At 47.1% G+C, this 19,623-nt stretch overlaps 1 protein-coding gene across 23 annotated transcripts in view; it reads right to left on the bottom strand.

Annotated features, from left to right (window-relative positions):
- The window catches only part of SEMA6D (semaphorin 6D), a 610,984-nt gene that overhangs the window by 11,475 nt on the left and 579,886 nt on the right, over positions 1–19,623 (bottom strand). For 21 of the 23 annotated variants that reach the window (XM_090148882.1, XM_090148899.1, XM_090148897.1 and 18 more), the window contains 6 exons: positions 2,073–2,229; positions 1,595–1,706; positions 956–1,016; positions 658–720; positions 474–575; positions 164–254 (listed from right to left, as the gene is read on the bottom strand). In XM_090148882.1, coding sequence (XP_090005008.1) covers positions 164–254; positions 474–575; positions 658–720; positions 956–1,016; positions 1,595–1,706; positions 2,073–2,181 — 538 coding nt within the window. In that variant the 5' untranslated portion in view covers positions 2,182–2,229. Of the gene's footprint in view, positions 1–163; positions 255–473; positions 576–657; positions 721–955; positions 1,017–1,594; positions 1,707–2,072; positions 2,230–17,454; positions 17,697–17,781; positions 17,859–19,623 lie in introns of those variants that run through there. The other 2 variants (XM_090148894.1, XM_031616591.2) reach the window with 2 other exon arrangements.

Genomic DNA, 19,623 nt, shown 5'->3' with positions numbered 1-19,623 from the left:
CCTATTTATTAACAGGTCAGCTTCTAATCCTTTGGAGGCCCTTTAAAAAATTTAAGAGCAGAGGCACCTTGACACCTTTAGCTTTCCTGTACTAGCTTTAAAAGCTCCCTGGCTCCTTTAGTGCCATTAATCATTCAGACTCATTACAAGCAAAAGTTCTTACCAGCAAAGAGGGCGACATTGGTTTGTCTGGCATCAAATGGGCATCTTGCCAAACCACTAATTTCCTCCCCATCATAGTCTAAGGTACTCAGCTAGAGAAGAAAAATAAATGGATGGCACTGTCATTTCTGTTTTGTATACTGGCAAAAAACATAACATTGTCTTTTCACAAAACTTAATTTGGCAAATTGGCTTCTGTCTGGTTTTATTTCACCTTGAAACACTCTCCAGTCACACTGGCTATATTTGCTACAGCATAATTGGAGCAAGCAAAACCAGTAACACCTTAATGACATATTCAATATTCTTACCCGATAGTATCTGCACATAGGATTAAATGCATTTGTTCCACAGACAAACACCATCTCGTCATTTCTTGGAACAAAGACTTTAATGAAGTTATGGCATTCATCCTGAAAAGAGATTAAAATGTATTAATCGCATTTCTGACTATATAATTCACATTTGTGTATGACAATGCATGGATAAACTTACTTTATGTTTTCCTTTCATAGCACAGTTCTCTCTGTCCTGCTGCCTTGACCTCCATGTCAATTTCTGTTCAAATTAAACCAGAAAAGAAAATTTCATTTTCATGTCAAAAAAAGTCTTAAAAAAGGAAAAAGGAAAAAGGAAAAAGGAAAAAGGAAAAAGGAAAAAGGAAAAAGGAAAAAGGAAAAAGGAAAAAGGAAAAAGGAAAAAGGAAAAAGGAAAAAGGAAAAAGGAAAAAGGAAAAAGGAAAAAGGAAAAAGGAAAAAAACAGCCCTCCTTTGCCATTCTGTTATCTACTCACCCTGCTTGGAGTAACTTCTGATTTTGGAACTTCATTTAAGTTTACAGTGTAAACTTGATCCCTGTTTGCAAGCAGTAAAAAGACACAAATCAATTCATTAATTAGCTAGACTTAGTTTTGATAAATCTATTTTGTTAGACAAGAAGCTTTATGGAATGCTTATGAATTTTCTGTGTGCAACACAAATGTGAGAGATTTGGACATGGGCAGCACAGGGCAGTGCTGACTCTTGGTGTGGTCCTTAGATAGCACTTACACTGTCCAGTTCTTCCTTATGCCTTTCCATTATGCTGAAGACTAATCCGGACTCTAAACATTGAAGTGTTTCATACTCATTTCCTGAGTCCCTCATGTGTCAGTCCAAGTTTAACATAATCAGGAGCAGTTTTTATCAGGGCAGGAATATAAAAGAGGGAAAAGAGTATTTGATGACTGGGTTTAGCGTAACTACAGTAACTGCAGCCTTCAAATCCAATTTCCATGGGCTGGTCATAGATACGGTGTATTTCTTTGGGAAGTTCTCCCCCACTTCTAATTTTTATCATATTCTGCAGATTTTTCTAAATGAATTTTACACATTAATGCAAAACCAGAAGAGAAAAGAATTTTAATCTAATGAACTGACTGAAGGAAAATTACCTGCCAGCGATATAAAGTGTGTCTCGAATTTTCAGCATCAGTTGGAAGTCCAGTCTGTGCTGAGATTCATTGCCTGAAGGGCGTCCTCTAAATACTGGATATTGCCTTGAATCTGCAAGTAAAAGTGGGCTACACCATCACTCAGGATTATAGAGCTAAAGAATCAATATATGGCATTGATTAGCTGTATATACTAGGTGTAGAAGGGTTTAAACTAAATTCCTTGAGTAATGTCTTGAATATAAATGAAAGAAAGATGGCTAATGTCAGCAAACGTTCTTTTTCCTGAAGTTATTGCTGTATTTCTGATTGCTTTTTTAAGAAAATGATTAAGTGTTCTATTAAAGATACAAAGCCAGTAAACACATTTCAATTTGAAAGGAAACAGACCTTTTTCTTAACTTCCCAGGATTTAAAAAAAAAAAAAAAAAAAAGCAAGCCTTTCCCCAGTGGCTGGCACCATTTGCAGATTACTTACAGTGGTAGTCAACAACGTTAATAGGGTCCTCATCTTCAGGAAAGCTGACAGCTCGGCACTGGGACAGACTCATTAGCATCACAGAGGCGCAGAGCAGAGGAAGCCTCATGGCTGGTGAATGATGGGTGCTGCCTTCCTGGAGACACCGTTAAACTACCTGAAAACAGGAACAGGGCCGTGAGATTGCAGCAGTGCAGGACAAGCATTGTGACTTCCTACTGCAAATGGTGCATCTCCTTTGCATTTGAGCACTGGCACCAGCAGTGGTGCTTATGAGAGGCTCCTGTGTGCACGTTGGTGGAAAACCCTGCATGTTGTATCCCTGCTCAGAGCTGCTCTGAAACATCTGGGTGTTTGCTAATTTTTAGGGGGATTTACAGGCATTTCCAAAGAAGCTGATGATTGCCAGCCCATTTAATTCATGGGAATAATAAACAGAACATGCAGGCTGCTGACCTGGCAAGAAAAATTGTCAAACTTCGGATTAGAATTTTAATTAAACTGCAATCTCTTTCCATCCCCTCTATCACCGAATGTCATCCAATAACATCCTTTCCCCATAAAATGCCTAAATCTTATCCACAAAAAGTCATGACACACACAATCTGTCTAAACAGCCATTCCATGTTTTAAAATTATTGCTTGTTTCTAGGCTGTGCCATCACAACGCTAAGCCTAACATGCTCATTGCAAAAGCCTTTCATCTGGAACCAGATGCCTGGTGTTGTGGTTCACACACGTGCACAGTAAATGCACAAACGCTGCCTTGGTGGTGCAACAGGATTTGATGAATGATGTGCAAGTGTGGCAAAGAGACTCCAGTCATGGTGCTGTAAGGGCTGCCTAAGATCCTGCCTTTCCCCAGTTCCAACAACTACCACCAAAAACTTGCAACTCACCAGCAGCTTTCAGGGTTTGCTTTGTTTGCTTTTGCTTGTTTGGTATATGCTCTATATATTACACAGCACATATTGTGATAGCAGCACAGCGTTATACAGCGAAGTTTTTAAGAGGGGAATGCAAACATTGCTTCTCCAATTAAACTGCAGAGATATTTTAGTGAGCTACTCAACTACTCAAGCTGCAATTTGGGTAGGATGCAAGAAAACATCTCAAAGTGAAATGCGATCTGTAACAACCACAAGTGGTCTGGGCAAGGGTTATATTTCTCATTAGAAACCTGGCAAATGGAGTACTATTTCCTCCTCCAACCTTTTGGAAGCATTCATTCAGCCCCGATTCACAGGTCAGAGCTTTGAGTCACCACTCCAATGCCGTGCAGTTGCTGGAATCAGTTATTAAATGCGTCCTCTAAACTGAAAAAAAATAATAATAAAAAAAAGCCTTTTGATTTTAGTGTTAAAATTGCTGTGAGATGTATCCATTGCCAGCACAAAGTGCCAGGCCTGATCCAGCAAAGCACTTAAGTATTAATCATTTAATAATTTGAAAAGCAATTAAAAAAAAACCCCTTCATAACAACACTTAACCTTTTAGTAATGTTTACTTGGGTTGAGAAAACTGTATTTGTTAATTAATCCTACAGCTGGCTAGGGGCAAGGCTCCTTCCATCCACAGAGCTGCTGAGCTCTCTGAGTTCAGGTCAGACTGCGAGGAGACCAGTGGCAGTGCAGGCGATGTTTGGTGAGGGCAGTGTGACTGTGGGTGTTGTCTGAACGCCTGGCCACCACAGGCTGACCTGAAAAGGAGCATTTTCCCCTGTTAATGATATTCCTGTATCCCAGGTCCACCCGTCTAGAACGGATGGGCTGTGCTCTCACTCAAGATTGATGAGCGCAGTGGTTAATAAACACTAATGATTCCTGGCACTTTCCCTCTGCTCCTCCTTGTCCTGACATGGCCTCTCCAGCTTGCATTACATTACTAATGAGCAAACTTAAAACAAACTGGAATTAATAAAGTTAGTCAAATTAGTTCTTTCTTGCGAAAGCACATTTCAGCACACACAATAACAAATCATTTGTGGTTACGTGGTCCCTTTTTTGGAGCAGACTCCAAATATCCACCCCACTGCTGTCCCAGGGAGAGGAGAGGCAGGGAGGCACCTAACTGGCACATGCTGGGCAGGAACATCTATCCAGGGCTGAGTAAAAGCCATCCCTGAAGCCTCGCTTTCTTAGAGAATGAATGAATACAAGCAGGGACGGAGCAAGACAGTCTCCCAGCCATGGAAACTTAGTTAGCATAGAAGATGAGGTGGTTCATGGCTGCACACTGTGACTCAAAGAGACCTTATCCCGGCTGCAAAATGCATACAGCCTGGAAGTTGTACAACTTCTGCTATTATGGGCATATATTAGGAAGAGTTTCTTTATTTCCTCTTTCCTCACAGCATCTCATCGAGGAAGAATTCAATGGGGGCAACAAATTTGAAACTTGCATGAAATTTCCTTTACAAAAGCAAATACTGTGTTCTGGACTCAGAAGGAGGCCGAGAACAAAAGGGCAGTTTGCTGTGTACGGGTCACTACAGCCATGACCTAAAAATACCACTGTCACAAAACCAGAAACAGCCAAAACACCAGGTACACCAAGAGCGAGACTGTTCTCTCAGCCAGGGTCACAATTCAGCACGCTGTAATCCCAACTCGTACTCCTTAGAAAACAAGGCAAACGTTTGTAAATGTAAAGCCATGGGATGTGTTTCCCCAGAGACTGCGTCAGGAACTGAAACAAATCCACATTTACGGATTCCTCAAGAAAAAAACCTGAAAACTCTGAATATACACCAGATATGAACTGTAAGAACACAGAAGAGGTGGATGGGGTCAGCCGCCCATACCCAGCCAGGTCAGCTCAGGTTTCCTTAATGTTTTGCTCATTAAATTATTTCCAGAAAATGAACAGTACCCTGATTTCTAACACACTGACACACAGGCACCTGCTTTAAGAGGCATTTAAATGCACCTTTTAGCTGGCTGGACACAAACTTGAGATCAGAACCACTGCAAAGATAATGAACTTGAAGAGCAGCTGTTCTGCAGATAATCAGAGAAGCCCTTGGAGCAGGGCTTTATGACAGCCAGGTGTATGCTTCTGGTACACACAGATATGCTGGTGTGAAAGACGTAATTCCTGTTTCAGTCAAACCTATTATAGAAGTCACTACTGTGGACTACAAATAACAAGTAAGTATCTCTTTGGACCAGAACAGTTGATTATGAAACGCTGGCAATGTCTACCCTCAAGAAAATGTAGCAAACAATCACACTCTGGGTCTGATTGTTTTTCCGCAGCCAGGATCCAGACCAGTCTCTAATTAATTTCTCTTATAAATTTTAGAAATGCTAGGAAATAATTCATGGCAAATGCAATCTTCTGGAAATTACCACACTGCTATCCCTGTTCTGCAGCTGGGCTATCGAGGCACAGACCAGGGCTGAATCTGTGACCAAGGCCAACAAGCGAGCAAAGAGCTCAAAGCACCTGAGCTGCTCTGGGTTGCAAGCACTGCTTTCTGCAGCATGGGAGACTTGGCCACGGGCACTGAGGGAGGAAGGCAAGGAACAGATCAGAGACCTTCCAGCATCTGCTCTGTGCTACTGCTTATCATGTCTGCAAATACAAAGGAACAGAGGTAGCGATGTTAGCTGCTGGCAGAAGCCCACACCAGTGCAGAGGGAGCAGCCTGAGTGAAACGAGCTTCAGGCTGAGCACTGGTAGGCAAGAGTGGCCAGAAGTGGGCCCAGATGCCTATAGACCCTATGCCTGGCACCCTTCAATCTCAGATACGAGTCCCATCCTTCAACTCTGACTGGGGGAACCCAGAGGAGGAGGGTATCGCTTCTGTTAAAATATGAGCCGTTCCTTCAAACAATCACACATGAAGGGGAAGAGGCCGCTGTTCCCTGCCCATTAATCTCTGCAGCCTCTGACAAGGCGCGGGTGACACTCCATCAGTCAGCTCTGCGTGCGCTGCCACGTAGGAGGAGGGGGAAGGGAAAGGGCACTCAGCCAGCTGGAGAGGAGCTGCACAAAATAGCTTCAACCCAGACTGATGCAATATCTTCTATTTGCTCAAAACAAAATTATAAGTCTCCTTAACACAATAAACGTTTCGCAAAATGCTAAGCACAGATGGGAGCGTGGTATGGCAAATCCAGGCAGAAGTTTGAGATAGGTCAGAATGGAAAATATATCTTGAAAGTTACTTTGGGAGAGGTTGGTGAGGCAAAAGAGGATAGGGCTGCAATAAAAAACAAGCTGAAAAACAGACACATAACACAAAGAGGCTTCAAAGACTGCACTGCCTCCCTTCCCACAGGCTGGAACCAGGCTCCCAGGTGAGATGCAACACCTCCTCGGCACCTGCAGCCATGTGCTAACAGTGATGCTGAGCACCACGCTGAGAGGCTCCGTGAGCTCGGTCATGTTTGGAGACGTGGCTTCCCTCAGTCCCACGGGGCTGTGAGTGCTGACCAAGCAGGAAATCCCCACTGTTCTGTGGTCCTTACCCTGCATGAGAAGCTCCCTACTGGAATGTCTGAGAGCATGAAGCTTAATGACATGGAACTTTCTGTAAGCTTGAGAATGAGACCACTCTGCCAATAAGGCAGAAGTTAAAGAGAAGTCCTTCACTAACGCCTGCTCACAGGTGCTCAGGAAGTTTCTCATATCAGTGCCTTGAAGCTTTCTGATCACAAACAAGAGCTCCGTTGGCCGGGTGAGAACAAGTCACAGACAGTTCCTCTTGTAACCAAGTAATGTCAGTCTCTGAATTGGAACCTACTAGTTTTCATTGCCTTCCTCCCAAAATGTGTGTATCCCAAGGACTAGTTAGGTAAAAATAATAAGCCTCAGGGCTTATCTTTTGATGTTCAGATCGCTCATGTGCTGAGAACCACAAGCTGCAAAAGGCCTGGTTCAGATTCTGGCCCTCACCAGGCTAGCAGAAGCGCTGGCAGGGATTTGTGCTTATGGGAGCAAAGCTTTGCAGGTGGCTCCCTGCTGGTGGGACCTGCTGCCAGGTGGGAGGAGGCACAGACAGCCTCACTGGTACTGTGCTCACTGGTACTGTGCTGGTGCTCTGCCTTCACCAGCAATAGTGAGGAAAGGCAGGCAGGCTCATGCTGAACTTGTCAAACGAGTCCATCTTTTTGGAAGATGAAACATTTAGCACAAAACACACAGCCATGGTGCAGGCCTGCTGTGGAGCCCTGAGCCCTCAGTAACAAAGCACACATAGGCACCGCGGATGTGATCCCTCGGCCAGGCAGGGCCCGAAGTACCTGCAGTGCTGCCACTCGAGGGCCCCGCAGGGCAAACTGTGCTGGTCATTAGAACAGGAAAACAGCAATTTTGTATGATCTGAGCCAATATTTATGACCAACACAGCCCAGGGTTGCATGGCTTGAACTCTACAGAAAGGGAGAAAAAAATTCTTTGTCATCTCTCTATTTTTAGTCCCTCTCTATCTCACTGTGTCAAATTCTCTTTTGTTTACATACCAGACAGCTCTCTACATAAAATACAACAACTGCCTTATGAACCCGTGTGGGTATATAGATGCAGGTATGTGAGAAGTAGGGGATCATTCTCCCATTTCAGGTCATATATACACACAGATTTTCTAATGATGCAATTGCAAGTTGTTTTTTCAGACGTGTTCTTTTGTAAACATGTTTCTGTTAATAAAGGCTGACTTCAGTAACATCCTGCAGGCACTGCTTGACACAGAGATTTAATGTACATTTAAATCTAGAGATTTGCTATGATGTGGTAAATCCATATTGTGGAGCTTAGTGACAAATTGCTTCAGCTAATTATCAAATAACACAGGAAAATATTTGTGGTTGTAACAACAGAAGCATGATTAAATTATTACTGAAGTCCCTTTAAAAACTTACAGCATTGTTATGTATAAATAAATAGATAAGAAAAAAATGTTTCTGTCCTAGAGAGGCGCGCTCAGCTTGTAACCTCTGCTTCACACCACCCGTACTTCTCCTAACAACAGTCTTAACATCTGATTCTCTGAAGAAAAATTTAGGATGTTTGGAGCTATGACATTAATTGAGCACAAAAGTGCAAATAGCAAGTCTGTTGTTTTAAGATAACACAACTTCTTTTAAGGATTTCTGCATTAACACCTCTTGATCTATGTCTAAGTACAAAAGAAAAAAAAAAAGGTTTAATATTTAGCGATGAAACCCCACTACTGAGCATCACAGCTTTCATCTTAATTGGCTTATGGTATTGCTGGTTACACTCCAGTTGTTTGCAGGCTTTTAACATTACAGAAAGCACACCCCTCTCCTCTGAACAAGCTGACAACACTTACAAAATGGATAGGGTGACTTTTAATGATGCAAATGCTTAGTGGCTGATTAGGTACACGTTGAGGGCTAAATTGTCTTGCGATTAAAAATTTACTTGAATGCAAGATAGTTTCAGCTGGAAAGGAAATAAAATGCTGAGCAAACCGTAAGTGATTGCTTCAATTATGTTTATTTTAAGTTAATTTTTGAGAGTGAATGTTAACTACCTTCCTTTACCGGGGTGATACAAAAGTCCTCCAGCTGCAAACAACCTTTGATTTCAGCTCATATCTACAGTCAGATCTGCTGTCTGTTGTGCAGAACTCCTGCAAGCACACGGTCCCTAGAAAGTGTGCTGGGGTTGAGCTGCAGGCGATAAAGCACAGGCACTTCAGCTCATACCCTGCTCTGGATTCACCACTTCAGCAGGCCTTGTGTTCTATCAATTCAAAATGCTTATGCCCAGCTGAGACCACCTGAGCAAAGGCTGTACTTATTCACAGAAGCATTCAAGGAAGGGTGCAGAGGAGAGGATGTTGGGGTTTGTGTTGCACTCTCTGCGCTGGCCCCATTAATTCCAGTCAAGGGCAGAACTGGCAACATTAGAGCTCCAACCCCAAAGCACAGAATGCAATGCCATCCCACTGGGGTAGGCAGCTGCAGCCCATCAGGCTGAGCATGCAGGGTGTGCTGCCAGCCCACATCTGGACATGGGGTGTCAGGCATTTTCTGTGTGCTTTTGAGTCTGAAATCTCAAATTGTGAGGTTTTTTCCTGAAAACTACAGATGTCTCAAACTGAGATGGCAAAGATCTCATTACTTATGGTACGTACAGGCTTGAACATAGGTTAGAAACAACCAAAGTGCTCCACAGAGCCTTAAACAGAACCCTAAGCCTAGACCGAAGTATCACCTATTCCATCCTCTAAAAGTCCGCTACAAACATGGATGAGAGCTGCAAGGGAAGCAAGAACCCACTATGCACACAGGTTGATGTGATTTACACAGCAAGGCTGCCACTCCTTTCAGCACCATTAGGCGGTGCCTGATAAGGAAGTGCTGGGACAGGTAGGAGCCAGTATGTGCAGGTGTGGGCACAGTGAAGGTCTCAGCCCTGATGTGCATGAGCACATGATGCCAGAACCTCCTTCACCCAGAGCAACTGCAGTGCTGAGCCCTCTAAGATATCCAGCTAACAGGTCATGCCCCAAACAATGCTGGCATCAACCTCACTCCAGAAAGCATCTCCTCTTTCCATCAGTGCTCCCCATGTGGAGTGCTGCAGTGTTGCACCTCGCTGGGCATGGGTCTGCTGGCTCAAGCTGCTGGGCAAAGTGGCACTGCTCACTTCAAAGAGAAGGTAAATGGCTGCTGGGAAATGGGAGGGGAGAGGGAGACTATCAGCTGGCAAGAATCACATCAGAGCATCTTAAGCACCATGCTGGTATTATCAGTATGTGGAGCAGCCAGCCAGCCCTGCCTACAAGAATACTGCCTCTAGAGACCAGTGAACAGGGGGTTTTTAGCCAGCCTTGGTTTTTCTGCATGGACAAGTAAGATAGCTGGCCACCCGGTTCCCTCTTTGTACATGCAGACCATGTGCTTTGCCACTTTCCTGGCCACAATCAATTACGTGTACAAATGCAGGCATGGAAAACCAGAGGAAGCCTGAGCTCAAAGTTACGATTACTATTATCTTGTTAAGCATTAAAGATTAACTAACAACAGTCAAAGGATGTGTTATGAAACGTCTTTCCCAGACTGAAAAGTAAAAGGAGAGTTTTGTGTTTTCTCTTCTCAAAAGCAATTCAGTATTTAGAATAATTGTTTAAACTGCTGCTTTTATTTACTACAATATCAAAATGCAGCCCCTTGCCACGTGACTCTTCATATTTTCATTTGAGATGCTGTGCAGAAACACATGGAAATCTGGTGAAGGCAAACCAATTTTAGAACATGTTCCGAGCAATTGTTTTGCAGCACTGCCCTACAGTATGAAGTCTCTTACATTTCTTAAATTGCCTAATCAAATGCAGACTCTGTTCCAGTCACGCTAAATTTTCACATAATGGCAGAAAAACACTTCTTTCTAGCCTAGCACTGAACAGTTGGATCACATTATTATATTTGCTGCTTTTGTAGTCTGTGAGCGAGCATCTGTGAGCGTATGCACAGACATGGGCACTGGAGGGGGAGAGAGGTAACAGGGGTGCTGCTATGAGCCTGGGGCAGCACGGGGGGCTCCTGGAGAGATGTCTGTGCACTGATGCTTGTGAGCACCAGGGGCATCGCAGCAGGGCACTGGGGAGGGTTTGGTTTGCTTTTATTTACTTTAAAGTCAGAAGTATTACTGCAGGGTTTGAACCAGCTTGACTCCTTGCCTTACCTTCAGCAGAAGTTATTAAATGGATATAAAAGCAGTCAGGTAACTTATTGCCCCATTGCTGCTCCCTGGCTCCTCTCTGACAGCTGTCCTGCTTTAGGCCCCCACACTGTGACACGTGCCTGTACCATATCACACTTCAGGTAAATCCTGGCCCCACAGAACTGCCTGCTTCCCATGGGAAGCTGCCAGCCCACTCCAGCCCTGGCACAGGACATGGTGCTGGCACCAGCCCTCAGTCCCCATCTTCTGCCTGAGCTGTATCACCCCATAGCAACGTGAGTTGCCATATTTCTGTCACACTACTTCCAATGCTTGGGTCTGTAAGCCACAAATCAGAGCTTTGGAAGTTAAAAAAATTAAATTACTAGTATGCTGTTCATGGAGCTTGAATCAAGGTCATAAGGAAATCTGTGGCAGATCAGGAAGGAAGGACCTGAGGCTTTAGAGCTCTGGACTACAGCGTGCTCCTTTCTCCCTTCCATGCTGGCCTCCAGGACCCCAAAGACAATTGCAAGGTTACTCAAAACCCTTGTTATCACTGGTAGCACTGGGCCAGTGCAAGAATGTGACTAAGTGATCATATCTGAACCACACACAATACACATCTGCAGGTCTCTTTTTCTCTCCAGCTGCACCAAGCAAACTGAGGTTTGTGCTGGCAGAGCTTGCCATGTAAGACCACATGAGCGGTGCTTGTTACGTCTCTGGCAAGGATGAAATCCTGATGCTTTAGTGGGAGGAAAAGCCATAATCTACTCTGAGTAAAACCTGCACCATGGTAGAAAGGACAAAAAAAAATTCTATCTATAGCCTTGCAGGGAATCAGATTAATCCCCAAACATGGGATTTGATTACTTTAGTTTGAGGTTATCATTAAGAAAAAAAAATCTATACATTGCTAAAAATATCCACGTAGCACTCACTTCATGAAGAAATACGATTCGCTGAGCAAAAACAAATTACCGGCTTCTCAGTGTTAATCTTTGATAAACACGTGCTGGGTTTAAGAAACTGCCATGGAGAGCAGAACTTTGTAAATTGAAAGAACCCATTCAACTCCGCAAGATGATTTTTTACCCCTTATTACTCCTTTCATGAGACACCTGGGGACATTGTTCGCACGCTGTTGACAGCTTTCACACCACTGCTTTTCCTCTTATCCTTACCCTTCCCTTCAGCACTTGTCTCTGGGCAGCAATACACCAAATATAGCTATATTTGCAAGGGGTGCCAGCGCTGGCTCTCGGCCAATTGCTTGAAAGTAAATGGCCTCTCCTGCTTCTGCCTGGTAGCTTTGAGTTGCTTCTGTAGGACACGGCTCCGAGCCACCAGGCACTGGGCACCCTGGTACTTAACACCTGGGTGCTTCACTGTGCAGGGCACGTGTTGAGCATTCACGACTCTTTCTTGTTTTTAGCTACTATTTCACTACCAGGCAGAGCCACAGCCTCCTTACTGACAGTAGACTACATTCAAACACCATCTAAAATTTTAATCCTGGAGCCTTAAGTATACACTGAGGCTTCTGCAAGCTAAATACACATGTAATTTTCTCTGCAGCCTCCCAAACCAGGGTTGTTGCATGGTACCACAGATGCACAACTGTTCACACACAGCATGGGGAGGGGTGCCCAAGGAGAGGTATATATAAACAGGGGCTGGAAATACCAGCAGGACAATGATCTTCTGACCCCACAGCACATCTGTCATGACAGACATACACAGAAATAGCAGCAACACCTTCTGTTGGTGCTGTGAGGAGCTGCCACTCTCCTCATCCCCCATCAGTGCCCATAGAAATGCTTGGGAAGCACAGCAGTGGGACTGCAGGGGAAAGCCTTCTGTTCCACAGCACGGCAAGGCTGGGGGAAGGCCCTACACCCCTACCTGCCACTCCTGGCAGGCGGTGTGGGCTGGCACCTCGCTGCTGCTCAAAGAGCTGAGGCCCAGCTGTCAGGACCATTTGGCACGAGAGTGATGAACTATGCAGCTCATGTTAAGAAAAGCCTATTATCCCAGTAATAGCTGAGCTGAGTGACCAGCTGATCACCTCTCATCTCTGCTGAGGGCTTGCTCCCAGTACTGACAGCAAGTGCTGTGCTGCTGGTCCCCACGGCTTGCTCGTTCCCCTCCCAGACAATCAGCTCTGTTTGCTTCCCCGCTGCCCCCACACACTTGTGGAGCCCCCCAGCTCGCACAGGCCAATTAATCCTCGCTTGCAGCACGAACCCTCATCAAAGCCCTCCTTGCCTCTGACACCTGCCAGCATGTGTGCCCTGCACCAAGACCAGCTCGGCCACTGGGAATGCCGGCCAACAGCTCCTCACAGACTTGCCTGACAGCACCCATCTGCTGCTCATCCCTGCAACCATCCCTGGTGGGGAACAGGGTCCTTCCCTCTCATTCTGTGTTTGTTTGAGGCCTATCCAATTAGAAACCCAGGCTGGGATTTGGCTCTTAGGCACAACGCTAACAAAAATAACAGCAACAACAAACCTTTCTGCAAGAAGAGTATCTTTGTGCAAATGCGACCTCTGTAATGTTACCAAGGTCAGGCAGACCAAGGCCAATCTGCTCCGTGAGAATATAAATCAAAGCTGTCCAGGGACTGATTTCATTTACAAGGTTTGTAACCATTCTGGACAGAACAAATGTCACTTGCTTGCTTGAGCTCCTCCTCTTCCAGCCCGTGTCCACCAGCCCCTCCTGCCTGGCAACACCTCCTGACCTCCTTTGCTCTTGAAGCAAGGCTCCCTCCTAGCAGGCAAGCTGTGGCTCACACGGCAGGCAGTCACGCAAGGCCAATTTGCTTAAATTATGCAAAAAATCACCACAAGTGAGATTAGTACAGGGCCAGGAGGAAAAGTTACCTGCCACTTAGAGCTCAGGTCACCATTAAGCAATAAATCCTACAACTTCTTTCCTATTGCATTTGTAGATCTGCAAAACAACCCAAGGAACGCATCTGTAGCAAGTCTTAGAGTCTGGGCACGGATCCTGTGAAATCACATGGTTTCCGTTGTGGAACTAAAAAGGCTTCTCCAAGAATGTGTGAAACACACAGCTGAAATCCTCCGCGCTCTCTGCCTGTTTGCGTGGCTAAGTTGAAGCCGCAGGTTGTGTTTCCTCAGCTGGCGGCTCTCGAAGCGCAGCCTGGCCTGCATGCTGAAGGAGCGGTGCAGCCAGCAGCTCCCTCAGGGCGAGCTCCATCCCCTCTCACAACAGGTTGCAGTCCGTGTGCCGGGCCCAGGGAAGAAGGAGCCCCGTGGCCACCTCTTCTCGTCACCCCGGCAGCCATCTTGCGGCCTGCCCAGTTGTGCCCATGGAGTCTGGGTGCCGGCACAAAACGGCTCCCTGTTCTGGGTGTTAGCTTTAGTTACCATAGCCAGACAATGCTGCCAGTGGTGTGGAAGGAAAAATTGCTGCAGCCAGCTGTGCCGTTCACAGTCGGGTGGTTTCTGTGCAGCTCCAAATGGCTGTGGAGGCAGTAGGCTGTTGTGGCCAAGGACAGGGTGATGGATGGCCTGCACGCACTGTCCAAGCGAGGAGAATGGCAGGAGTTCACTTCGGGGTTGTTAAAATGCTAATCTGAGTTACTTAACAAAGGCCAAACGGTGCAGAAGAGTTTGGGAAATCAACACAACTTGTATGTTAGATACGTGAGCTGCAGCTCTGAGCTCTGTGGTTGCACCAACGTTTGACTTTGGAAGTGGGACCATTCCAACAGCATTCCTGTTTGAAGGAGCTGAGCCCACTGTAAATACTGTCGCACCACTGCCAGGGAAAGTGGGTATGGCACGCAGAGCTCCTGGAAACGGCATCAGATGGGCAGTAGTACGATTTTTTGCTGCGCGTCTCCTCCATGTGACATGGGAACAAATCAGAACCTACTTTCTTTTGAACTCAAGGCTGGCAGCTATTCACAGAACATGTAACAACTTAATAAAATGGCTCAGACGAATTTTAACAGTAGCTTATCTGATGCATAAGAAAAGGCATCATCTGTTCTAGCAGCAGTTTTGACGAAAGCAATATTTGAACTGTTTTAATTACACACAGAGCTGCTAAGACTGAAAATAACTTACACTACCCAATGCAAATAATATACCTTCCATCTTTTCTTAATTACTTATAGAGCAGATTACTACCTTTTCCAATGGAAAGACATCTGATTTTCCTTAACTGGAATTATTGGTAGGTTTAACACACAAATACGTAATCAACCACCATCTCTATTCAGTAAGCAATGCATACACACAGAGCATTCTCTGACAAACACCAGAGTGCAACGTAATTAAGCCAACATAAGCTCGTATAAGCACAGAAGCTGCTCATATAGCCACTCCCTTTGTCTTACAAAGGCAGACCACAACCAGAGGGGTCCCTGTCACATCACGCATATGACACCTGATGAGAACTGGCCACATCCACTCAGGATCTCTCCACTTGACTTCACATTTCTGCTTTTCAGAAGGAAGCACAACCAAAGCATTTCAACATTTCTACGGAAGCTCTGTGCAGCTAAATGGGCTTCACCCCACTTCAAGGGATGCTGAACCCTATGCTAAGTGCAATAATTTTTCTAAAACAATAAAAAGATAACCGTAATAACCAAGAGCTGCAGTCAGTGTGTGACTGGCTGTCAGATGAGTTATTACAAACACCTAACACATGCTCAAGGGAGCTTCTATGACTTCTTCTCTTTACCTCCATGTATCTCCCACGACAGGACCGATCAGATCGAAGATCCATTTAGTCAGAATTAATTGCATGCGTAATTAAGCATCCTATCTAACTGTGTGCTCCTCACAATTCTCCATCCAAGTCCCGGGGCTGAGTGCCAGCTGCAGCAGCAGAGCCCTTCAGGTGGCCCAGCAAAAGGGTGCGAGACGGGGCTGCAGGCACACAGCTGGTTGTGACAGGGCCACGGCTGTATTCCTGGCACAGACTCCTGCATCACACAAAGCACTGTTAGATGATGTTATCTTTGTTCCATCTCAACCACAAATGAGAGCAGGTACCAACAGAGTGCAGGATGCGGGGAGGAGGGTGTCTGCTCGCTGTAACTGAAGATGTAGATGGAAGCGAGCAGCCTACTAAGCAAACCAATTCAGACCTCTGGGTTATGCTTTTTGGCTGTCCTTTTGGAGACCGAGCTACATAATTGAGAATAGTAATAAATTCAAACTGCAAACTTTCTCTTCCTGTTTTCAAAACAACTGAGCTTTATGTTGCTTAATATAAAAAATGTTAAAGTTCATGGTTATACAGAAAAAGAGTCAGAGTACTCCACTGCAATTTGTATTTATCTAAGCCAGAGTAAATGTTTGTACAGTATCTGCCAACACAACACAACGTGCCCATCGCTTACTACATTAAATGTGATTACATACGGCTTAATTTACTGAATAGTGACTTAAGCAGACTTTAGAGCTGCATAGAATTTTATATGTGAATAAAGCAGGAAAAAAAAAAAGTCCATTCTCTTCTGCCACAAAAGTGATCGCAGGGATTTACAATGAACTTCCTGTTGGACTTGGAAGGAAAGAACCTCAGAACGTCCTCTGTGAAAGTATCTGTATGTGAGAGCCATACAGCAGCACTAAGAGACAGCGGAAAGCCGTTCCCTCAAATTCATTTAAGTGAATTTACAAATGTTGGGAGAGAAACACAACCAGCTCGGGGCACAAAGGTACCCCCAGAAAGAGGCGCGTTTTCCTCAAAGGAAATAAGCACGGGAAGAATGCCACCCATTTACAGAGCCCTGAGCAGCGTTCCAGAGGAAGTTTGCTGTAATTCCTGCACATTACGTGTGAAATGTGTGTGTGTGTACACGGAGAAGCCACAATACCATCTGTACAGCAAGCACCACATATGTGAGCACGATGAACCATCAGAGCTGCTGCTACGCTCAACAGCCAATGTATTCCGAGCCACGCACGCATCTAAATACAAATGGCTCTGCACAGCCGGCCGAGCTCTGCTCAGCTCCTCGCAGGGAAACGCAGTGCCACAGGCATCACCCTGACCTGAAGTGAGAAACAACTCCACGACGGGAAGAGCCACTAATTGCAGACCAGCACGGCGCTGTATTCATGTTAACAAGTGGGATACCCGCCGGAACGACAGGATTTTCAACATGTCAGCCTAAAGCACACTTAATTGCATTTTCCAGCTTACGAGACAAAACGCGATGGAAATCATCCGAAAAGAAACAAAAATCAACCAGAAAGAAAACAACCCAAAAGAAAACGCTCCCAAAACCTTTAAAGCGCAGGGATAAGATCCACCTGGAAATATCGGTGTGACCTTTAATATCCATCCAGCGCTTACAAACAACAAAGCAGGCGTTCCCCGGAGCCCGCACGCCGCCGCCCGGCCGCTGCCCGCGGAGCGCTGCCCGCTCCCGCACAAAGTTTCCCCGCTCCGCACCTGAGCGCCGCTTCCGCAGGAGCCGAGGACGGAGCGCGGCCGCCCCAGCCTCGAGCGGGGACAATTCAGAGCCGACTCTCGGATTTATTTCCCTCCGTAACAGATCGGAGATCGGAGCACAGCTCCCTCTGCCTCCCAGTGACCGACGGCCAGCAGGAGCCCGTAAATCACCGCTCCCCGCCGAGACCCCGCCGCTGAGCGCCCGCTGCAGCCGCCCCGAGCTCCCACGGCGATCTGCCGGGGACGGACCCACGCCGCCCTCTGTCCCCCCGCCCCGTCCCCGTACCTGCCGCTGCCGCTGCCCGGGGCCGCCGCCCGCCGGCGGGGCTGCCTCCTGCGCCCGCTGCCCCCCGCCGGCCGCCCCATCCCGTCGCTCCGCTCGCTGCCCAGCCAGCGCGGGGGCGGCGCGCCGCGCAGAGCCCACCCCTCCCCGCCCTCCTCCTGCCTTATTATTTTTTTTCTTCCCCCGTTTCTCTCTCTTTTTTCCCTTTTCCCCTCCCTTTAATGTGTTTGTTTTCACCCGCCCCTCGCCGCGCCCAGCCTCGCTCCGCCTCCGCGCAAAGCCCGCGCCCCGCCGCCAACTCCCCGCCGCCCCGTCCCGCGCAGCCCTCACCGCCCCGGGGAGCGGCCCGGCGGCCCCCGGCCGAGCCCCGCGCAGAGCAGCGCCGTACGGGGGCGGCCCTACCCCGGTACCGGCCCCGGCACGGCGCCGCCCCGGCCCCCGCCTCCGCCCGCCCCCGCCTCGGGCAGCGCCGGGCGCGCCCCGCTCACACCGCTGCCCCCGGGCGGCCCCGCGGAGCTCCGCGCGATGGGCGCCTCGTCGGCCCGGCCCCGCGGCTCGGGCGGCCCCCGCCGGGGGAACGGGCGGTGCAGGCGGCGGAGCGGCGGCCGGAGCGTGGCCAGCTCCGCGCCTCGACACAGACGGTGCTTTCCTACTTCCAAAGCCATCGCTCGCAGTGCAATTTTGCAGCCTAATGAGACTCAGTTTTGCAGATGGGTACTTCGCGGGTGGTGGGGGGGAACGTCCTTGAAATGACATCTTTAAGTGCCCGTCCGAAATGCCTATATCTATTCCAGAAACAAAGGGCTGGATCCCAGACGTGAAGTCCGGGGAACAGCTGTCACACATTCATTAAGTTTTTTTTTTTTTTTTTTCCACGTGAAACGCTAATTAATTAAGGCTTAAAATGCCACGAAATACTTTGGATGCCCCCTGAAAGAAAATGAAAAGAAAAAGGATTACTCACCCAACTTTATAATCTACGCTTTTTTTTTTTTTTTTTTTTTTTTTTTTCCTTTTTAAAATGGGAAAACAGAAGAATTTGGAATAAAAGCAACAGAAACCGTCACTGAGGAGGGGTGGCAGTCGCTCCCAGGCTGACCCGGGCCCCTGCCCTGTGCCCCGTGGGCGGTGGGTTGCGTGGCACCGGGCAGCAGCGAGCGGACCCTGCGGGCTCTGTGCTCCTCGCAGGGGGAGCGCTGCCTCTCGGGAACCGACTCCTCTGTGCGAGGGCGCCAGGATGCGGCCCATAGTAAATTCTCTTTAGAGATGGTGCCAACAAAATCTCTCAGCCATGGGAATAGGACGTTTTTGGCAAGTCTGTCCCTTGGCTGTCTCTCTCTGATGTTTCCTAGTGGTGACAGGCTAAAGGCGAGATCATTATGGGTTTCTCGCAGCAAACACAGCGCTGCTATGTTGCACCCCAAGTGCTACTGCCTTGTTAAAGGTGCAAAGACTTGATTTTCTCCTTCTCAGACACAGCCCTTGCCTAAGAGCACGGACATTTGCACGGCGCGTGAAAATGCTTGGATAGAGGCTATTCACTGCGTTGGGAATCGAATTGTAATGCGAGGACAAAAAGGCTCAGAGCACCCCTAAAAGAAGCACTTGGCTCCCAGAGCTGCTCTGTGCCTGTCCACGGGCAGTCATCCCAGGCTGGGGTCGGGGCTGCCGTCCTACCCTGCGGGATCTCCCTTCCATTGCCCGTCCCAGCCACGGACTGTTGGAGGGCGTCCATACACCGAGGTGAGACGAATGCGACGCTGAGCATCGGATCACACTGCTGTATGGCGAAAGCTTTTGGTTTGAAGTACAGAGCTTTGGGATAGTCGATCGTAGACAGACCTATGCTGAAATACTAAAGATGGTGGTTTATTCCAGTTTCAAAACTTGCAGCATGGCTAGAGCCACTTTCTGTGGGGATTTAAAGTATGTGCACTTACAGAGGGTGCCGGCAGGGAATTATACAGCCACAGGTTTTTAAGCACCAATACATGCAGGCTCCTATTGATATGATAAACCATCAGTTACATGTGCCGCAAAGCTTCTTAAACCCTCATTGACACAACAGAGCACTATTGTGTCAATAGTGTGCAGATTAATGGGGTATTGTCAGCCCCTTTTAGGCCTTAACTTTCATTTATTCTAAAACTTGTTCTTCATTGTAACTCTTAA

This window comes from Phasianus colchicus, chromosome 12, assembly GCF_987193195.1.
Source record: "Phasianus colchicus chromosome 12, bPhaCol1.hap1.1, whole genome shotgun sequence".
Lineage (NCBI taxonomy): Eukaryota > Metazoa > Chordata > Aves > Galliformes > Phasianidae > Phasianus > Phasianus colchicus.
This window is presented reverse-complemented; position numbering and strand designations above follow the sequence as displayed.